The sequence below is a fragment of the Brachyhypopomus gauderio genome, chromosome 6 (assembly GCF_052324685.1).
Source record: "Brachyhypopomus gauderio isolate BG-103 chromosome 6, BGAUD_0.2, whole genome shotgun sequence".
Lineage (NCBI taxonomy): Eukaryota > Metazoa > Chordata > Actinopteri > Gymnotiformes > Hypopomidae > Brachyhypopomus > Brachyhypopomus gauderio.
The window spans coordinates 15380395-15402116 of record NC_135216.1 but is presented as its reverse complement, the minus strand read 5'-3'; the positions used below and the strand labels follow the sequence as shown (position 1 = coordinate 15402116).

Sequence of the window (21722 nt, the reverse complement as noted above, 5' to 3'; positions counted from 1 at the left end):
GTTATTTGCTTCTGAGCAAGGCAGTATAAGCGTAACTCAATTCTTTCTTGCACATGTACAAATTCCACTTTGGTTGCTTTATTTACATTAGCAGCTAGTAGTGTTTATCACTCCAAACCACCAGAATACAACATGTACCCCAAAGCTCAGCTGCTGTGATTTCCCTGACCAATCTCAACACTAAAATTACAGAAGAACTGCATCTGGAAGCCAGCTTCAATCCAGCAGTGGTATCTGTCCTTGAGGAGACGTAGGATGAGGAGCGTAATGACCAGTTGACAGGTGGACCTGAGAGGGGATGTGTTGACTACAAACATCTAACTGGGTCAGTAGGCACTAATAGGCCCAGTACAAATTAAGAGAGGAGCTTCTAATTGCCAAACTGCTTAACACAGTTTCTAAATGTTCTTTATTTGGTTCACGTATCTGAACAGTTTACAAAGTTTTGATGTTAAAATACACAGTTGCAAAGAAGTTACGTTTTGATTTCAAAGGCAATGACGAAGCTCCTTTAAATCCTACAAAGACAATGGCTAATAGCTGTTGGACAAGACCAAGGAGAAGTTGTACAGTAAACACACACAAAAGTTTCAACAGATGAGACCCTGACAAGAAACATCTTAAATCTTAATTCAGCCAGAGATCTTTGGAAATGCATCTGTAACAGAACACTATAGCACTCCTGAGTCCTGTCATAGACGATTCCATCAAAACTTTCATGTAGATGAACAATTAAAACATTGCTCCAAATTTAAGACTTAGTACTAGTAAACAACATGAAGACAATGGAAGCCATGCACCCTTTCAAGACATTTAAAATATGCAAGCTTTCAAATATTCCCCATGACCTGTTCAGTTAGCTCTCATTTATTCCAATCAATGTAACCAGTATACCATGAAATATAATGTGCTACTGTTGGAGCACTTAACTGTTTTTCCAAGCTTGTCGTTGATTGAAGGATGACAAAACACCCCAAAATCTCGATTTGCTTTGCACCTATATTTTCAAATCTATAATTTAATAGCATGGCAAAATATGATGTACTTTTTAACATGGCTTATGAATGGCTTACTTGTGTAAACAAAACAAAATGTTCTTACGGTTTCAGTTCTTTACTTTCTGTGAATATTTTTTGTTCACAAATATTGTATCGTACAATATCCTATCTGGAAATGATTTCACACCATAGAGCAGCCTATACATGATCCTTCCATCAGTTTCCGTGTGTCGTGTTTTATGAACGAGGAAAAAATGGTGAAAATTCCCTCTTGGAGCCTAGAGGAATTCAGCAAGGACTTTGCCTATATTGTTCAACAATAAGCAAAATCGTCAACATGTGAGACTTAATATCTCGGCATAGTTTGATCTTTAACGAAACTAATAAAGATTTGGGATCACTGGGTGTGCTTTTTCGCTTTACTGACTATATGGTGATATCTCATTTTCATCTCATCTTCCTGGGGCTCAAACACACTACTGACTTTATTACTTGTTAAAACCTGCTTGATTGTCTTTTGCTCTGCGATCACGGTAGAACAAACAAGATGAGCTTATTGCCGCCACGTTGCTCCGTTGTTTAAGCTTGTCGCCATTTAATTTTCATAAAAGTATAAATCCCACCTCCTCCTTACATCAGTGATTTACCTTATTCATGATAAATATTTTGCTTGCTGGTGCTGTTGTTTAATAAGTGTGTTATATATTCTCATGAGGTCTTTATATTCAAATTGTATCCATCTCAATTATCTTCAAAGAAATCATGGTTACTTGGCCTGAAAATCCTTGAAAGATCAAAAGATTTTTTGTAGTAAAAAATAGGGAATGTAATTAAACTGAAAAAACATAATGATAAACTTTGAGAGTGGTTAATCAATGAGATTGATTAATAACTATAAGGCATGAAAACTATGGTAAAACCCCTACACCACTGATAAACCAAGAAACAGAGAGGTTCAAGGTCCAGTGAGAGCACTCAGTTTGATATGGAGAGGATTAATGTTGGGGTTCCTGACAGAGGTGACACTCCGGCCTCTGGTCAGCCTGCTTCTCCAGCTGGATGGTGACTGAGTGGAAGCTGTAGGTGGTGAAGCAGAACTGGGTGATCTCTCTGAGCACGGCCTGTTGCTCCACACTGTCATCTGAGGAAACAGACAAGGATGGATAATTATACAGTGGCTTGGTGGTTAACACGTTTGCCTCTAAGCACTGGGGTCTTGGGTTCAAGTCTCTGTCTGAGTGGAGTTTCCATGTTCTCCCGTGTCTGTGGTGGTGTCCTCCCACAGTCCAAGAACATGGAGGTTAGGTCAATTGACATTCCCTGACAAAAATTCTCCCTGAGTTTCTGAGTGTGTGACTGTGTGTCTCTTCATGTTCAATAAAAAACAGTTGTCTGAGTGTGTGTGCATGAATGTGTGTGTGCTTGAGTGCCCAGTGGTGGGTGCTCTGTCACTAGGGTCCTCCCTCCCCTTCCTGCACCCCATTCAGTCCCCCAGGGGGCTGTGGCTGCCGCATCTTGCTGGTGTGTGATTGGTCATGTAAGACTTGTTGTTTTTGTAAATTGTAAAGCGACCTTGGGTATCTTGAAAGGCGCTATACAAATTGAACATTCATTTATACAGGACAAGGTGCCCTGCTTTACAGCTCCAACCACAGAGAACGCTCAGTCTCACCTGTAGCCACATGGGCAGTGAGGACCACCTGGTTCATGGTCAGGGCCCAGATGTGCAGGTTGTGTACAGCTTTCACTCCCTTAATGGACAAAAGACGTTCCCTCACCTCTCCATAGGCCACACCCACTGGAGTTCCTGCACAACACAGGCAATACATTGTAAAATCGTTTTGATCACATATGGTTATAAAATCACTGGTATAATCACAAAGGAGGGATTTGAGGCCTCTTTGAGAATGAAGCACACATTCTTAAACATCTTTATGATGGTAATACCTTCCATTAAGACCACCAATATGTCTCTCATGATGGTCATCGTGGTGCCCAGGACAAACAGGGAGAACAGGAATGTGCAGATAGGATCTGCAATCTTGTACTCGGGCTGTAAAGAGGCAGTGGTCAGGACATCAGCTCTACCTTGGACTGAACTATAGTCACTTAGACACATAAGCAGATACTTCATAAGATATGAATGTTGTACACCAATATTCAGAGGTGTTTGGAACGGAATGTAAGGCTGATGTCCATCAACAACACACCCTCTTACCCTGAAGAAGATTATAAGTGCGCTAACAAGCACACTGACGCTCTGCAGAAGGTCTCCGATCACATGCACAAAGGCAGCCCTGACACTGGCATTACCCTGTTGCTTCTTGCCTGCCTCTGGATCATGGTGGTCACTGTCTGTGTTAGTGTGGCTGTGAGAATTCTTCCTCCCATGGCTGTGGCCATGACCGTGGGAGTCAAGACCACCATGAGAGTGACCATGGCCTGACTGGTGCAAGGTAAGTGCCATTCTGCACATGAAAGGAAAGAGAGAGAGAGTGAGAGAGAGAGGGAGAGAGAGAGAGAGGGATAAACAGGAGGACAGACAGACAAAGCAAGACTGAGTGGCATTATAGCTCACTCAAAGCAGCATTAAGAGAACACTTGTGTTGCAAAGGGATTTTTACAATGGACACAGTGTTGTTCTAAGAGGTCAACTGTAGTCACAAGGAGCCAATTGTTAATCTTGTATGAGATTTTTCATTAAATGTCTTTGAAACTTAAATAAAATCCATGAAAGTACACAGTCTACTCAAAAATCTGTGAAAAACTTCTAATGCAACAAAATACATCTTTGGTGTACTGGCATAAAGCACATGGCCACCATAGACTGTATATAAAGTAGATGATGGCCACTTACAATAGGAGAACCACACTGGTTCCCATCACTCACATGATGTTGGCCAACACAGCACAGCCAGAGGTGATGAGCATGACGGTGCCCTCAATCTCATAATCTTCATGAATAAGCCGTTCCACAGCCAGATAGACCAACACACCGGTCACCAGCCAGATGGTGAAGACAGACAGAAGAGCTCCAAGGATCTCTGAGAAGTCACAATATTTCTCATAATACATTCTTTAAATAATGGCGGTGACCATGATTGATGTCTCACCTGCGCGGTGCCAGCCATAGCTGAGTGTGTGTGTGGCAGGTTTGGACGACAGCCACAGGGAAAACAGGCTGATGATGAAACTGGTAAAGTCCACAAGCAGGTGAGCAGCATCCGTCATCACTGCCAGACTACCAGCAAAGTACCCACCTGTTCACACAACCATACAAAATCACCTAATGGCTGCTGTACATCTCCTTACATCTGCAGTAAATGACAGAGATCAATCCCAATTCCTTGTCAGAGCTAAACAAGTGCAGTAGGCATACCCAAGATCTCTCCCACCATGAAGACCAGACAAACCATCGAGACGATGTAGAGACGTCTCCTGGCCAGCTGTTTCTCTCTCTCCCTGTTTTCAATGGCCTGGTTGCGGTCATGACAGTGCTTGTTATCCTGCTTTGTCTCCCCATTGCGCATACTAGAAAGAGAAGAAACGGTGTACACTAGGTGACAAACCTGTACGTGTACATAGTATAAATTGGAAGATCGCGTGTTTTTGCAACGCTTTAAGTATCAACTTTTACTGCTGCGGTTATATTCTTGCAGGCACAGGACATAGATGTGTGGGTGCATTTAATGAGGCTTTTCCAGTGAGATTACGCTACGAATTAATTCATTCTGAGCATTAATTCTGAGAATTACACCGTAAACAAATATTCACCTTGTTTTTATTCAGGTGCTCAAACCAGCCATTTTAAATCACACATTTTTTTCTATTAAGTGCCCTGAGACGACAGTGGAAGTGTCTGCGCTTAATTTCGGACCTTTGCATTATTTCGTGAAGTAAACTCGAGTTGGCTGACCCCGCCCTTTTAGAAGGGGCGTTGCGCTATGAAGGGGCGTCGTGCAGAGTTTGCGCACCGCCAACACCAATTACAACACAATCATGGGTAAAACAGACTTAAATATACCCACTTTACTTCGAAGAAGGTAAACTTTAATTATTAATAAAAAATAATTAAACAATTTTATAAAGCACGACAACAGGTCACAGAAACGCTACAAGAGATTAGTCTAATTTCTCGTATGACATTTGTTTAAACATAAAACACATTTACATTCTTAAACTTGGGTACTTTACCTTCCCATGGTTATGGTGTACATATTGGCAGTGTTGTCCTTGAGTAAAATAGTTTTTTCCGGATCGTTTTTGAACATGGCTAGAATTCCAATCTGTTGTTTAGGCTACTCAGAAGTTAAATGTTTCTGTGTTAAAAATATATAAAGCTAAATAATTACCAAACGAAATCGCGGAGACAATGCCAAAGTTAATCTGTTCCTCGGTTTCTTTAGAAAAGTTAACATAAAATGAAAAATGATGTACATGTGAGTCTATGTTCATGTATTTTCAAGTCTCTCGTCTCCTCACGGGCAGCATCAGTTATCAGTGCTTTTTGAAGCCTTGTGACTTGGAACCGTGTGCAAATTTAAGAGTTGCTCGCAGCACCAAAGGCGGAATCACTGAGGTAGAAAACAGACAAAGCTAATTTCGATTTATTCTGTAGACTGGTACGTTATTTTAGAAAACCTTATGAAAATGTTTAAAAGTAATTCTCTCATTCTAGTATTGTTACAGACAATGCTATTTTTTAATGTTTTGGACCACCGAATGTTTTAGTAAACATGCAATAAATATACTTACCAATACGGTATGTTCGGTCACGAGTCTTTCTCGCTTCCACACCACTAAACCCAGTTTACTGAGGAACAATGTACGGTGTAGTCGGAAACTATGTAGATGAAGGCTAGAGGGTACTAGTAGGAAGTGTAGTTCACCACAAAGCCAGCCTCAAACCAGCAGTTTCTGGTTTCTTGAGGAGGTATCTGTCCTTGAGGAGACGTAGGATGAGGAGCGTGATGACCAGTTGACAGGTGGACCTGAGTGGTGATGTGTTGCCTGCAAACATCTAACTGGGTCAGTAGGCACTAATAGGCCCAGTACAAATCAAGAGAGGAGCTTCTAATTGTCAAAGTGTTTAACACAGTTTCTAAATGTTCTTTATTTGGTTCAGGTATCTGAACAGTTTACAAAGGTTTGATGTTAAAATACATAGTTGCAAATAAGTTACATGTTTTGATTTCAAAGGCAATGATGAAGCTCCTTTAAATCCTACAAAGACAATGGCTAATAGCTGTCTGGCACAAAGAAAGACAACAGACCAAGGAGAAGTTGCACAGTAAACACACACACAAACATTTCAACAGGCGAGACCCTGACGAGAAACGTCTTAGAACCATCTTAATTCAGCCAGAAATCTTTGGAGATGCATATGCAATAGAAAACTAATGGCGCTCATGTCACAGACGTTTCCACAAAAACTTTCATTTAGATGAACAATTAAAATATTGCTCCTAATTTAAGATTGAGTACTAGTACACATGATTTGAACAGAACGGACACCATCCACCCTTTGTAGACATTTAAAATATGCAAACTTTCAACTATTGTCCATGACCTGTTAATTTAACTATCACAATTATTTCAATCAGTGATCACAGTAAACATATAATGCAGTCTGTTATTGTTGGGAACTTTGAACTTAAAAAAAAGAAGGAAAAGCAAACAGCAAACATCTCCTTGCTGCACTTAGAGAACCTATCAACCTACAGTACTTAATTCCAGTTTACTTTCAGACAGGAACTAGCAATATTTTGCAGTGATTTCTGTAATAAAATACTGCAGTTGATTATAAGACACTGCAATGAAGGTTGTCTTCACATGTCACATATTCAGCTATCTTTATGTTCTAGAGAATTCACTAAAAATTTACTACATAAATACAAAAATATCACAGCAAATCCCAACCTCGGTTGGGCAGTTCTAGCAGGAACATGGTGATTCAAACAGGAGAGCAATCTATTGGCTACTTGGCTATATTACATGTGAGCAGTACACAGTGCCTTTTCAAATCAAAACACAATATAATATTGGACAGCAAAAGACCTAAGTTAATTTAGGACAGTAATGAGTACTGAACCAATAAAAATGTCTGACCATATAGTATTTCTTTTCTTATATCTTTACAGAGTTAACAGAGTAGTCCAAAATGTTTGGTGAAAGTGACCCCAACCAAAGGGTCAATAGGTACACTGATACTAGACTGATAAGATCCAGTAAATGTGAGAGCAGAACTGTGCTCAAACCCACTGTTTTTACAGGCTGTTCATACATACCAAAAGAATTGGAATGATGACTAAACCTTATCTCTGTGCCCTCGAAACGTTATTTACTTTGCTCCTATTTCAAATGTAGAAGACCATCATTTCAAAACATGGCTAAATACAGTGTAACACCACCAGTATGCTTTTGAAACATGGCTTATGAAACCTCCTGTTTTACAAACCCCAAGTTGAGTCTAGAAGAAAAAAAAATGGCGCAATCCAATGCTTCATACAGTCATAATCGCTCGTTAAAACCCCTGCTTGGCCTGTTACTGCTTCAGAATGCATCCACGCACTGATAGTATGATGGGCGTTGGGCAGCAAACATAAGAGTTGGGGGACAGTCCTCGAGGCTAATGTACAGGAGCAAAAGCTAGTGGCCCAGCCGCATGGGAGGTTCAGCGTACCCAGCTCAGTCAGAAGGGCTATAGAAGTCACCAGAGGAAGGCAGGCGGACATGGCCTCCTGTTACATTTGGAAGCAGATCCAGGTCTGGGAGACTACTGAGACGAGATCGGAGCTCCTTCCTCACCTGGGTAACGCGTGCCAATTTACGCTTGTACTCCTAAAATACACACACACACACACACACACACACACACACGACAACAGTTGTTAGGAGTTGCACTGAAGTGCTTTAAAATTGCCAAACAACATAACTGACAGACTTGACAGAAATGTGTGTAAAATTAGCAAAAAAGAACCATGCGTCAAAAGGTTTTATCAGAAGAATTGGGCTGAAAGAAATTGGAAGACTGTCAGGTTATTAAAATAATTCTCAAAGATTCCCAAGTCCTTTATCCCAATGCTAGCATATCTATACACATACAGCATGTTGTGGGCAGACTACATTAATGCAGCACTTAAGACAAATCATTTTATGATCAACATACTGAAGTTTGCAAGGCAACCCTGCACTTCCCATCTCTACAAAGGTATTTTTAATCTCCCTAAACCAGCCCAAAAGCATACAAGTTCTTTGTATTTTCTGTTCAAATTTTATCTTTGGCAACTAGACACTTATTGTTATAAAGTGTATTTTGTCTAATGTGCACTATGTATTATTAAGTAACAGCTGACCAATCATAATTTCTTTATTACTTTTTAGTGAGGTGATTAGCCCAATTAAATGTATTTTCTTCAACTGAAATGCAGCATTAAGTAATTCATTAATACCCTAATTGATTTGCACTTTGGAACACATTTATTTCTCTTAGTAGTGATCCTTAGTGGCTTTCAGAATACATTTTAAAGTTCACGACACTTTGTAAACTCGCACAGTTCAAAGGTCCTGACCCACCCCTGCTCCTAGCACATCTGACCTCAGCACAAAAGATCAGCCAATAACTACAACTGTGCTTAGAGTTAGAAGAGTGCAGCACCTAACTCAGACACGGGACTGTGTCGAAAACCCTGATGTAGAAAATACACGCTCAGATTATTGGGTTATACACCCATAAGTACTATAAGTATAGTATAAGTACTATTTAAATTAAAAGCACCATTCCAAATGGGCTTGCTTATTAATACAATAGTAAATGTGGAATATTTCATATACTGCTTGAAATATGGACGTTAATGATAATGTAGATTTAACGGGCTCAAAGGTAAAAGGATAGGCAAATGAACTGATTTACCATGCATTTGTAAATGCATTCCTGGGGCTCCACTGTTTATGAAATGTACAAAAATAATGAAGTGCAACTTTTGAGGTATGACTGAACAGTTTCTGGGCTGCAGACTTGCAATGCAAAATGTGTTCATCTTAATAGACAACACTCTAAACAAGTGAGAATCAGCTAAAGCTCAACAGAGCATATAGGTTGAACCATGGTGAATAAAAGTAAATGAACTAACTTAAAGCAACCACCCTCTCTCATACCTGAAATGTCAAAGTGTAAATAAAAAGTTGCCAATTAATAAACTTGCCTTACTATGTACATAAAGAGTTCCAATTGTTAATAATTCTGTAAAAGTGATTGTTAAGAATATGTACATGTGAAACCAACTGCAATAATAAAAAAGCACACTCCAGAGTGGTGATTTTACTTTCATTTTTATTTGATCTGCAGGATTGAAGACACGGTTTAATGAGATCTGCCGAGACCTGCTGGCAAATGCTATAGAATCAATCAACATGAATCATTCTTGTTAGCCTTGACCTGCAGTCATACTTACCTCTGCATGTGTTTGTGAACATTAGGCTTAAGGTTAGCATTAAAACATTCCTGCACTTGGGTGTGCATGCATGGCTCTGTGCTACCCTCTAGTGGACAAAGCACACCCAAAAGATGGTGAAACGAAACACGAGAGAAGATCACCAGAAGGTTGAAGCGGTAATGAAGAACGTGGGGATGCAAGAGGAATGAAAGATATAGCAGGTTTACGCACTTCTAGTTTCTGCTCATTCTGGGCCAGGCCGTCCCGCTGGCTCTGCAGAAAGAGAGCAAGCAAGCGCGTGAGCTGCCTGCGATCGTCGATCTCCGCCGCCAGGCGTCCGCTGTAGTCCGCCAGCAGCATGCAGGCCTCCTCCACCAGCCTGGACAGACGCTCCCCTGACTCCTTATCTGAGACAAACACACAGACCCGGCCAGACCATAAATCGAGTGTAACCATGCGAAATGTCACTTCCCGTATAGAACAGGACGTGCCTTGTGACAGTGTGCGTTATGAAAATTGTAGCTGCAACACAGTCTCAAGAAGTACCTACCAATCAGACCTGTTCAATTCAGAGACTAAGGCTAGAATGGCAGTACAACATACTGAGACTAATATGACAATTTATATGTGAAAAGAAAAAACACCTACACGCGAATAACTCTGCAGAAGGGAGGTGTCCTACACACACACACACACACACACACACACACACACACACACACACACACACACACACACACACACACACACACACACACGTAACTCTGTGTAGTAGAGGTGTCCTACACACACACACCTGTAACTCTGTATAGTAGAGAGGTGTCCCACACACACACACACACACACACACCTGTAACTCTGTGTAGTAGAGAGGTGTCCTGCACACACGCACACACACACACACACACCTGTAACTCTGTGCAGTAGAGAGGTGTCCTACACACACACACACACACCTGTAACTCTGTGCAGTAGAGAGGTGTCCTGCACACACACACACACACACACACACACACACACGTAACTCTGTGCAGTAGAGAGGTGTCTTGCACACACACACACACACACACACACACACACACACACACACACACCTGTAACTGTGCAGTAGAGGTGTCCTGCACACACACACACACACACACCTGTAACTCTGTGCAGTAGAGAGGTGTCCTGCACCTCCGCCGGTAGAGCTGAGATCCTCTGGCGTAGGGGGGAGTCGCTGGAAGCCGCATTCTCCAGCTCCTGCAGCGCTCGGATCAAGTCTGCTGTCTGAGACAGACAGGACCGTTAAAATCTGAAGCCAGGGCGGATATATCTGGGCCGGATGCCCGTGCCGGCCTGCAGTCGCACCATGCAGTACCTGTGGGGGCTCTGCGGGGGAGCTCTGAGAGGCAAACTCCCCGTCGTTCACCTTTATGGCCTCGTAGGGACGCTTCTTCGGCTTCTTATCACCATCTGGGAGCATTTGTTAAAAGAAAAGGCATCAGACATCACCCATTACTGCATACATTTTACATCACTAACTGTAGCCGTGTGCTGCTGCCGTCCTAACAGGTGGTATTCATAGGTTGAATACTAGAGGCTGACTGCTAGTAACACTGGCTGGGCTATCAGAGAGAGACCCAAAAAAACCACACCCTGGAGATTTGATCATTTATTTGCCTATTCAAACATGCAAGTTTGGTCTGTATAAAGGGAAGAAAAAGTAAATAACAGAATTGCCCAACATGCAAGACTGAGTAATGCCTATTCATTGACAGATCTGGTTCATATCTTAAACATATATTGGGGTTTGTTTGATCTTGCAGGTTAATCTGTGTAATCAAACAATTTGTTTAAGTCATAATAAGCACCGGTTATGAGAATTAGAAAAAGAGGAATGATGCACGTGTTTGTTTTATGGCTCAATTAGAGGCACATACAGGGATGACATACAGAAACAGTATGTATGCTTTTAACCAGTAAAACTCTCAGTGAAAAGCTTGTACAAACAATAAAACATGTGCAAACAATAAAACATGTCAAGATGTGTTGCACATGCAGAAGTGTCATCTCTACCAGGACCAGCTGCATGAGGGCCTCTACCCAACACTCACCTACCACTGAGGCCTGCTCAATTCAGAGACTACGGCCATCATGGCAGTACAACATATTGAGACTGTAATACGCTTTGGAAAATAATAAAAACACAGTGATAAACCCTTGGTGTAATATTATGAAAGGCCCATATTATCTTGAAACATTATGTACAATATTATCTTTAAAAGTTATGTAGAGGTGTTGGATCTTGTGAATGCTGCGTGATGATATACTGCACCACCATGCTGTCCCATCTTAAAGCTTAGCCTTACATCACACCAAAATGCGGCTGTATAATCTGTTTGTTTATGTATCATATATTGTGCTCTTTTATTCTTGTTTTGTTCTAGTGATAGGAGTGGTCATGCGTGAGAGCGGTCCACTTACGTAGCACCTCAGAGAGTTTATCCAGCAAGTCATTCTCATACACTCCTCTCTCATGCCAGATGGACAGAACCCGATCCAGCTGCTTCTTACAGCCGTCCTCCCCTTCGCTGCACACAAAACATGCACCAGGAGCAATGACTCGGCGTAACGCAACACTAAAACACACAAACAAACAAACAAAAAACCACACAAACAAAAAACAACAACAAAAACCAGAGTAGTGCGCCTAAAAAGTACAGACTGGTGCAAAAGTGAGAGGCGTGCGAGAGCGGACCAGGCCGTCTCACCTGGAGACGTGTTTAAAGGCATCGACAATGAAGGGGGCAAAGTCCAGCGTGAACTCGGGCCCTTTCTTTTTGCTGTTCTGGATGACGTCGTTGGCTAGATACAGGAAAGTCAGCTTACGAGACACCTGGGCTGAAGGGTGTTTGTCAAGAGGGGAGGGAGAGGGAGAGGGAGGGAGAGAGAGAGAGAGAGAGAGAGAAAGGATTACAGTTTTACAATGTGAGAAAGAGAAATGCAAAAAGAAAACGAAAAGACAAAAACGATGTTAGTCTGGACGTTTACATGGAATATGTTTCCATGACATCACACCCACTCACTGTGCCCATCCACCTCCAGTCCTTGTGGAGAGAATACAAAACAGTTATGGGTTTTGTTGTGCCACAGGTGGGTGTATTACCTTAATATAGATTAAAGGATTATCAAAGGACCTTTAGATGTCCTACAGAGGGAGCCTCAAAGCAGAGGGCTGGCCCTCGAGAGATTTTAATCAGAAAAACCAAAACAGTCACTATGACAGCAGGTGGGATGGTGGAGTGGTAGCTCGGTTACCACAGTGACACCATTCCACACTACGTCTACACACAATCGGACATATTGAACAGAACATGACATGCATGGAAATCATGCCTGGAATCATATGTTATTGTGGAATTGTGCCATAAAGCAAGTTTGTACACTGAAAGCAATTCTGACAGAAGCAAATCTGGTTTGAGTTATAAACACGTTCATACCTGCAGAATAAGGTTACATTACTTGTACCACTCACCAGCATAGAAACCAGCTTAGTTATTAGTGACAAAAAATAGCAAGCTTGATTTCATTTTATCCATTCATCTATCTATCTATCTCATGGGTTAAAGCAAGAAATTTTCATTTGACTGAAAAAATTTTCCTGGCAAAAGACAATGCCAGCAATTACTGAAAATGTGGTGTAGTTGGGACAAGGCCTCTTTTGCCTAATTCTACACAATAAACACATTTATAAAGTATATTTATCTAAACAGCCTGTGTAAGGAGAGAAGAGAGAATGAACACCTGAGCAATAAATGTACATAAATGTGTATTTAATGGGAGTTATCTGGGGGTCCTCTTCCAGAAAATTATTTCAAGATCAAGTCAAATTTAGTGAATCCTGGTGAGAGGTATGAAGCTCTCGTTTTTATCAGATTCACCATCGCAAAAACATAAGCCGTAAGATTACATGCTTTAAGTAGGTATGTTACAAAAAAAATTAACACCACTGGATAGAGCTTTTAAATACAAACAGAGCAACACCATCCATGTTAAGCCTGGTTTAAGCCTTTATACTTGACGCCGCACGAGTGGCGTGAGCAGCGCGAGGGTCCGCACGCCGAAAATGACGTAATCGCGGTGGCTCCACCCGTGCGCGAGAGCCTCGCAGTCGTGCACCTCTCGAATTTTGTAACTTCGCGCGCACAGCGCTTCAGCGCAGTGAGTCATGTTTGCCGGGTTCATACACCTTTATAAGGCGGAATTAAAGCACTTGTACGTCACTTTCAAGGTCCATTTCAACGCGTTCTCAACGTTAAATTTAAGTTAAATATTTATACATATACTCGAAATAATTCGAAATAATTCGCTTTTTATCACATTATTTAATGGTGGTTTATTTTCAAAACGCCCAATCTGAACGTCTTCACGTTCTCATGTTTCGTCCTGGAATTACAAGAGGCTCGTATTTGTTAACGTAATAACTGTTCAGTCAGACAGATATTTGTTGTGAAACGAAGTAGTTACATTTTCAAGCATTTTAAAGTACTTTAGCCTAAATTCCAGCACTAATGCAACATTACAATTGGTCAGGTAAATGTTCATTCCCCTGTTTTTGAGGGGTGTTTCTTTATACTACCACATATTGCTTCGGACTACACTGCAAAAAGAATGTGACGCAGCAAGTAGCCTCCGCCGTTTGCGCAGGTGTACAGAGTCGCGCGCTACGATCACGCCAGGCAGGAGGAGATGCATCCAATTGCACAGCCGGAGAGCCAACTGCAGTTCTAGACCTGCAGTTTTAGACCTGCAGTTCTAGACGTGCTGTAGTTTTAGACATGCGCCACCTAGCGGTTCGGAATGTAGCTAACGACAGCCAACTGCAGTTCTAGACCAGTAGTTCCAATGCATGCGGTAGGCTCAGGGGCTTGTATATTGTAATAATCCATTGTATAAAGAGTTTATTTGTTAAATATGCCCATTGATTCTCAATTGTTTTAGCCAAATCTCTAACATTTGACAAGTTTTAAACGATAATGTACACCACATTTTGTATTTAAATAGAAGTAGTACGCCTCATTTTCCCTGTTCTTTTAGAGAGTTTGGATTAATTTTGTCATTTACACACACAGCTTGTCTCCTGAAGATATTTTATTTTTAATTAAACTACTGGATTACTGGCATAGGCTATTTTGTATTAAAAATCAGCAAAAATTGCATAATGTCAGGATGCTTTCAGTGAGTAAGCATACGTTTCCAGAACGTTAGGAGTGATTTATTTTACTCGTATACCTTCATTGGCATGCAACTAGCAAATATTATGTGATACTTGGGGTTTTTCGCTCACACGCCACACATCCGATTTCTCACGCCGAAAAAAAAATATAGTTTATTTACCTCTGATCCATATCTATGATTCAATGAGTTACCAGTTCGCTCTGGCGCAAACACTGATCGATCGCAATATAATACTTAATTTGTGTCCATTTTACGTTCGCCACCCCCCCGGCAACAATTTATGTTCGCAGGACTAGCATTTCTCTCATAAAGGTAGCCAGAACTAACGAACTAAGACACACTAACGCTAGCCAGATTTATCCTTCATGACATAAACATTACGATAACACAAAAATGACCTTCAGACCGATTATATTTACATTTATGGCATTTAGCAGACTAAATATATGTCTATCATATATTAATATGCTCAATTGTATCAATATTCAGAACATAGTCTGGGTTCTTAGGGGTTAATAATGATGGGGAAATGCTACTTTAGCTTGCTTACTACTTTTAATATTAATAGTAGCGTAGTAAGTGCAAATTTCCTTCCTTTAAGTTGTTTCAAATTTAATCAAAGTAGCTACTAAGTAGCCATAAAGGTAGCCAGAACTAACGAACCAAGACACACTAACGCTTGCCAGATTCATCCTTCATGACATAAACATTACGATAACCCAAAAATGACCTTCAGACATTATCATATATATATCATATATTATTATTGCTTATAAATATCATTCTTCCATCTGCTCCCGCGACATACTAAAACACTATCTGGATATTACGTTACATACATCTAAAACTAAGGCACGTCTAGAACTGCAGGTCTAAAACTGCAGGTCTAAAACTGCGGTTGGCTCTCCGGGTGTGCAATTGGATGATGTAGGGCAGGAGGGGGGTAAAAACTTTTCTACGTAACATCCGCAAATCTGAAGGCGGAATGAACCGCAAGTCAATCAAATGACACCGCCGTCATCCATCCAGCGCTGATGAGCGCCAGTGAGAATCATATTTCGGCCACAAAACAGATAGCACGCGCGTGTGTTGTTTATTATGATTTGACGGATTTTTTCCCCAAAAAAATCAAATGACGGAAATCCGTCGTAGTGACGGAGAACTTTAACCCATGATCGATCGATCGATCTATCTATCCATCCATCCATCCATCCATCCATCTATCTATCTATCCATCCATCCATCTATCCATCCATCCATCTATCTATCTATCACACACATACAAACATTGGTGGAGTATACCAAAAAAAAAAGTATACCATTTTTATTAGTCATAACTGTTGACTAGTTAGTATTCAAAATTTATGATTAGTAGTTGCTTAATATTAAATAGTTAAGTAATATTCAGTAAAATCTTCAACCGGCTGAACTAAAAAGCAAAATGTATAAGCTAAATGTCTATATTACAGGAATATGCAACTTGAATCAATCTCTCTGATAAACCAGCCAACATGTTCGTGTCACAAATAATAGGCCTAAAGTTTACACACGAGAACCATGGGCCTGGAACACTGACCTGCACAAAAATGCAGAATATTTATAGGGTTGTTCCACATTTGTTGTACTTCTAATCACCAAAGTAAAAATTTACATTGGAAATGTAAACTGATTACAAGCAATACCTAAATGATTTTTAAAATAAATTAGAGATCTGTAGTTCACGGACATCAGAAACATGCCAGCTTCACAGAATCAGGAAATGTATCCATCAATAAAATAAAGATAAAGACAGCTCTTCAGCACATTACTGAAATGCATCATGTACTTTCTGTGGTTCAGTGAATATGGTCTTTGAGTTACTATTGTTTATATTTTTCTAAATACATGTATATAAAAATCTGAGTTTTTATATAATATTTAGTGTCATTAACACAATGTGTATTGCATTAAAACTCAAGAAAGTCAAAATATGCAGACAATAGCATTTTCTAGAAATATCAGTTTGTCATTCGAGTTGATCTGTCTACCAAATGCTTTACATACAAATGTGGTGTTAAAATGAAAGACATGAATCACTGTTAGTTTATTCTCAACTGTCCAAACTTTAGGCCTTCTGAAAATTAGTCATACAAGATATCAGCTTCCTCTGAGCGTTACCTATGAGCACAGTAACTTACACAATGCAGCGTGTCAGCTAGACACTTGTAAGTAACAGGGCGCACTTATTTGTGCAGAGCACACAATATAATTGGCAGTTTCCAAAAGAGAATGGCAGGACTTTGTTTTGCAGTCCTTAACTACAGTGGCACCATTCACAAACCAGTGCTGAATGTGCTGAGCCTACATGGCAAAAGTTAAAAGAACAAATTAGCTAGAGTATACTCAACACGGTGACAAGAACAATGCATATTTATATAGATACATATATTTGTATCTATAGCCTACTAGTTTTGTTTTGAAATTATCACTAAATAGTTAGCCACCTAGCCTGTACTTTTTTCTGTGCACAAACCAAGCAAAGTTGTTTTGGGGAGAATGTTGGAGAATATTAGAGAAAATTCTATTTTCATGCAAACACACTTGCAGGTGAACACTGATATTATACCAGCTATATATGTGTTTATTAACTTGACAACACTTAACACTTACAATCAGTTTTTCTTGTTTCTTAAAGGTTCTCTAACACTGTAATAAGACCCAATCAATGGGGGATTCTTGGGAGTCATACAAGCCAAAAACTTACGAGACATCATCAAGATATTTGTTTTCTATTCTCCAAGATTCCCATCTGGAGCTAATGTATGGAGTCAAATTAGGGTCTTTAATGGTGACGAAAAAAAAATAATATCGCAAATATAAGATTAGCATTTTGCATTTTACGTTCCTAATTTGTTTCTGCAATACTTTCCCTCTTTTGCGTTTCACATTTTATGTTGCTGCTTTTTTTTGCAATACTTTCGCCCTTTTGCGTTTCTTTCTTTTCTTTGCGCGTCACTGCTTTTCTTTGCGTCTCGCATTTTACGTTCATAAATTTTTTTTGCGCTTCTCTCTTTTCTTTGCTCCGGTTTTACCCTCTGTGTGGGGGCGGGGAAAGAGGCGTGACCAAGAGCGAAAGGCGTGCTGTGAACGTTCAGCGTCAGTTCAGCTTCCTTCCACTCGCTGAACTGAACTGCTGCTGCAGCGCATCTGGTGTTAAAGGAAGAGAGAGGTCGGGTGTGTGCGAGGTGGTGGCGCATTTCAGGGCATTGTTTTTATTCGCTCAGGTTTTCAAAAGATCATTTCAAACCGACCTCAGTAAAATGTTAATAATAATAATATATATTTTTTAAACCAAGATTTAAAAGGGCACTTTCGTTGATAAAGGGCAGAGTTGGTGGTGCTTTAGCACCTGATGTCTATGTCTGCACGCATATACCTGTGGTCCAGCTGGGCGACCGTCTGCCATGATACCAGTAACCAAATTGCCGCGCTGTGTGACGGTTCAAATGATGACGTTCACAGCACGCCTTTCGCTCTTGGCCACGCCTCTTTCCCGGCCCCCACACAGAGGGTAAAACCGGAGCAAAGAAAAGAGAGAAGCGCAAAAAAAAATTATGAACGTAAAATGCGAGACGCAAAGAAAAGCAGTGACGTGCAAAGAAAAGAAAGAAACGCAAAAGGGAGAAAGTATTGCAAAAAAAAAGCAGCAACATAAAATGTGAAACGCAAAGAAAAGAAAGAAACGCAAAAGAGGGAAAGTATTGCAGAAACAAATTAGGAACGTAAAATGCAAAATGCTAATCTTATATTTGCGATATTTTTTTTTTTTCGTCACCATTAAAGACCCTAATTTGACTCCATACTAATGGTAGCTAGATTGTGTGCAATCTATGCATGCGTCAGTAAGCAGTGGCATTTAAGGAAAATTTACTATTTTCCTTTGTAGAACTTCATTTATAAAACAACACCCAAAGCATAAGGTGCATCAAATTAATTCAGCCTCACCAGACACGTTTTGTCAGACTATTAAAGAATACATGTACCATTTCCATCCAGATTTCCATAGTATATTGCCGCGTGTCTGCATCCTCACTGAGCTTGAACACTATTGAATTGCTTGATTGTTTAGGCCAGGAATGACCAATTGCAGTGACACATTTGTTCCAGACCACTGACATTTAAATGCATTAACGTTACTTTTTGCATCCAGTTTTATTATTTGTGACATCAATTAGAAGATGCAATTTTGAATGCAGTTCACTTATGATAAACTTTTTTTTTGTTTTTTTTTTCAACAATTTGATGTTATCTAACATGTTTAAGCATGAGCACATTCATTCATTTTGAATGAATTCGCTGGTTTCGCATGAATAACTAAAAACAATATTTGTACTGTAAATGAAATGGTTTTAATGATCCCAAACCTCTTTCATATGAACTCGAATGTCTCGGATTAGAGACACGACGTTGTCTGCAGGTGTAGCAACAAAGACAGTTAGGACCATGTTCAAGTATTTAAAATTTGGACAACTGCAAGAAGTCACATTTGCCATTTACAATACATAACACTGATTTATTTGGAATGATCTAAAATTGCTCCCAAGTTCATTAAAGAATTTATACTAAGTAACGATAACTGCCTGGTCAGACAGCTAGTTAGGTAACGTTAAAGTTACACAATTTCATCGCTGACACAGGCATTAAAACGATTACCTGCTGGGAATATCGACTGGTCAATTAAGTCAGTATAGATGTGCTCAATAGATAAATAAAATACAAGCAGCCGGTCATGCAAACATGTTCAGAACGGTGTGAACTTAATTCAGTCCGCTGACAAGATACATGTAGTTAGTAAAGGGAGATATCTTTACCAGTTAGCCTAGCCTGCCTGCTAACCTGAAGAAGAATGGTAGGTTAGCGCATGCGAGGTAACCGTTGGGCCCGGTTAGCCAACTAGCCTTGGATCCCAAAACGTTACTCAACTAACCGGCTAAGAGCGTTTAAAAAAACTGACAGCTGGAAACCTATTAAAGCGATATCAGCTTCTAATAATTATATGGTTGACGAGAGAAACTGACTAGAGCTGACAACGTGTAGTTCTGTACGGATATGCAGAGTTAGCTGGTAAGCTAGGATAGCTAGCTAGCTAATTAACTAGCTAAATCGAATAGGTTTATGAACCCGTTTCATATTAGCATATTAGCACATTAGCTTAGCTCGCTAGCAAGCTAATAAGCTATGGGTGAATGGCTGGGGTTCTGTGCTAAGCAGCTAGCGTTGAAAGCCAAGCTGCGCAGAATGTAAAGCGGCTGTTGCGAAGCGGAGACCGTTTGGCGCGTTGGGGAGACGCCGTCGTCCTCTTACCTTTCTTCAGCTCGTTATACCAAACTTTGACGATGGTTTTCGAGTGTTTTCTGTGGTGGATTAACCATAGTGATAAGGTCTGTACGCTCTGCTGAGAGTTGCTAAGTTCTGCCAATTTTTTCTCCAAAGCCGACTCGGAGAAAACTGACATTTTCCTCTTTTAGGAAGCTTTTCTAAATGTACAAAACAGTGCTGGCCGCAGAACTCTACAAATCTGTCCCGAGCAACATAACACTCTAGTGTGTGGACAACACGGAGCCCGTTAAAGTCACTTCAACGGGACATGCGCGTCTTCACTACTGTCATTTTAAAGAGACATGTCTCCCACCCCTTTGGCCACTCATACGGTCAATGTTGCTGACTTTACCTGCTTATACGTTTACCAACACGTTTTTGCTTATGAATAGCAATGATGGGTTATCGTCTTTGCTTTTGCTTATGAGCCGCAAATTTATCAGATGCTGATCTAATAACGTAAAAAGAAAAAAACACGAATAAAGTTGACTGAACTGTCTGTTGTGGGCATTGGCGCAGATGGAAATTCTGAAGTGAGGGGGACCAAGCTGTACAATATATACGTTTATGCTTGTAGATGCTAGATTTCGGATGGGGTCAATATAAATCTGGAGGGGACATGCCCCCCCCCCCCCCCCCGTCCCCAGTGCCATCTGCGCCCCTGGTTGTGGGCGATGGTGAGACGGATAAAGCGAGGCACGCAGCGCACAAAATATAACAGTACATAACACTAGTTCATAGCCTTTGGTCGGTATATAACATGTATATAGCCATTGGTCGGTATATAACACTTGTATATAGCCCATGGTCGATATATAACACTTGTATATAGCCCATGGTCGGTTTATAACACTTGTATATAGCCCATGGTCGGTTTATAACACTTGTATATAGCCCATGGTGGGTATATAACACTTACACATAGCCTATGGTCGGTATATAACACTTGTATATAGCCCTTGGTCGGGTCGGTATATAACACTTGTAGGTAGCCCTTGATCGGTATATAACACTTGTATATACTATGGTCTATCAGGCCCGTAGCCAGGGGGATCGAAGGAGAAGCCTCTCGCTGCAGCCTGCAGGAAGGCGGAGTTGGACATCCAACCCCGCCCACATCCAACTCCACCCTCTTCTCAAGTCCGAAGCCACGCCCATGTTACGTTCGAAACTCGGACTGTTTTTGCTCCCAGTAAACAGAACTTCCAGATTTTAATTAGTTTAACAGATGCCAAGAAAAACACTCACATGTTATTGACCAAAATGTATGTTTTTCTTTATTATCCCACATGAATAATTTAAGTCTTAGTACAATCTTTTTAGATTTTTCTTGAATAGTTTAATTGTCAGTTCTGAATATGTACAGGACATACAAATGATTTAAATTACATTACTCTCTTACCCAAAGGTACAGCAATAAAATAAATATTAATGTAGCAGCAGTGAACTTTACTAAAACAAGGCACAGGGAAAGGCACATGATAAGACAGTTAGCCGTCGTCAGTGTCCCTGGGGTGCGTGGTGGCAACATCATAATGTGCTTAGCCGTTAGTCAGAATAGTGTTAATCGTGCCACTCTTGGTCTCTACAACACTGCCATTTTGAAGGGTGCGTTCCGGGAACTGTCTGCCTCAATCCGATAACTTTCAAGCCTACTAATTATAAGTTATGAATAAATCTGTCTGCGTTGAACCAATTAATTGAACAAATA

General features: G+C 40.5%; 1 protein-coding gene across 3 annotated transcripts; it reads right to left on the bottom strand.

Annotated features, from left to right (window-relative positions):
- Positions 1 to 362: 362 nt before the first annotated feature.
- Positions 363 to 20308, bottom strand: slc30a8 (solute carrier family 30 member 8). 3 transcript variants are annotated; one of them, XM_077009067.1, is made up of 14 exons: positions 19997 to 20308; positions 12187 to 12316; positions 11900 to 12006; positions 10794 to 10888; positions 10576 to 10702; positions 9665 to 9840; positions 7688 to 7838; positions 4378 to 4530; positions 4112 to 4258; positions 3889 to 4042; positions 3217 to 3466; positions 2946 to 3051; positions 2671 to 2805; positions 384 to 2139 (listed from the first exon to the last, which is right to left on the bottom strand). In XM_077009067.1, exons 1-14 carry the CDS (start codon positions 20145 to 20147, stop codon positions 1994 to 1996), a joined length of 2028 nt encoding a protein of 675 aa, XP_076865182.1. In that variant the 5' UTR covers positions 20148 to 20308; the 3' UTR covers positions 384 to 1993. The 3 variants fall into 3 exon arrangements, with proteins under 3 accessions (XP_076865180.1, XP_076865181.1, XP_076865182.1); XM_077009065.1 differs by lacking the exons at positions 9665 to 9840; positions 10576 to 10702; positions 10794 to 10888; ... (1 more) ...; positions 12187 to 12316; positions 19997 to 20308 and adding an exon at positions 5193 to 5572 and having other exon boundaries at positions 363 to 2139; positions 4378 to 4529; positions 5754 to 7690; XM_077009066.1 differs by lacking the exons at positions 9665 to 9840; positions 10576 to 10702; positions 10794 to 10888; ... (1 more) ...; positions 12187 to 12316; positions 19997 to 20308 and having other exon boundaries at positions 363 to 2139; positions 4378 to 4529; positions 5754 to 7690.
- Between the last annotated feature and the right edge of the window lie 1414 nt (positions 20309 to 21722).

Coding starts and splice junctions, on each gene's coding strand:
- slc30a8 (XM_077009067.1), bottom strand. CDS start 20,147: ATGTCAGTTTTCTCCGAGTCGGCTTTGGAGAAAAAATTGGCAGAACTT. Junction 7,839..9,664: donor AGAATGAGCAGAAACTAGAA/GTGCGTAAACCT, acceptor TGTGTATTTTAG/GAGTACAAGCGTAAATTGGC. Junction 4,531..7,687: donor CTTCTATAGCCCTTCTGACT/GAGCTGGGTACG, acceptor CTTCTCTTTCTA/GTATGCGCAATGGGGAGACA.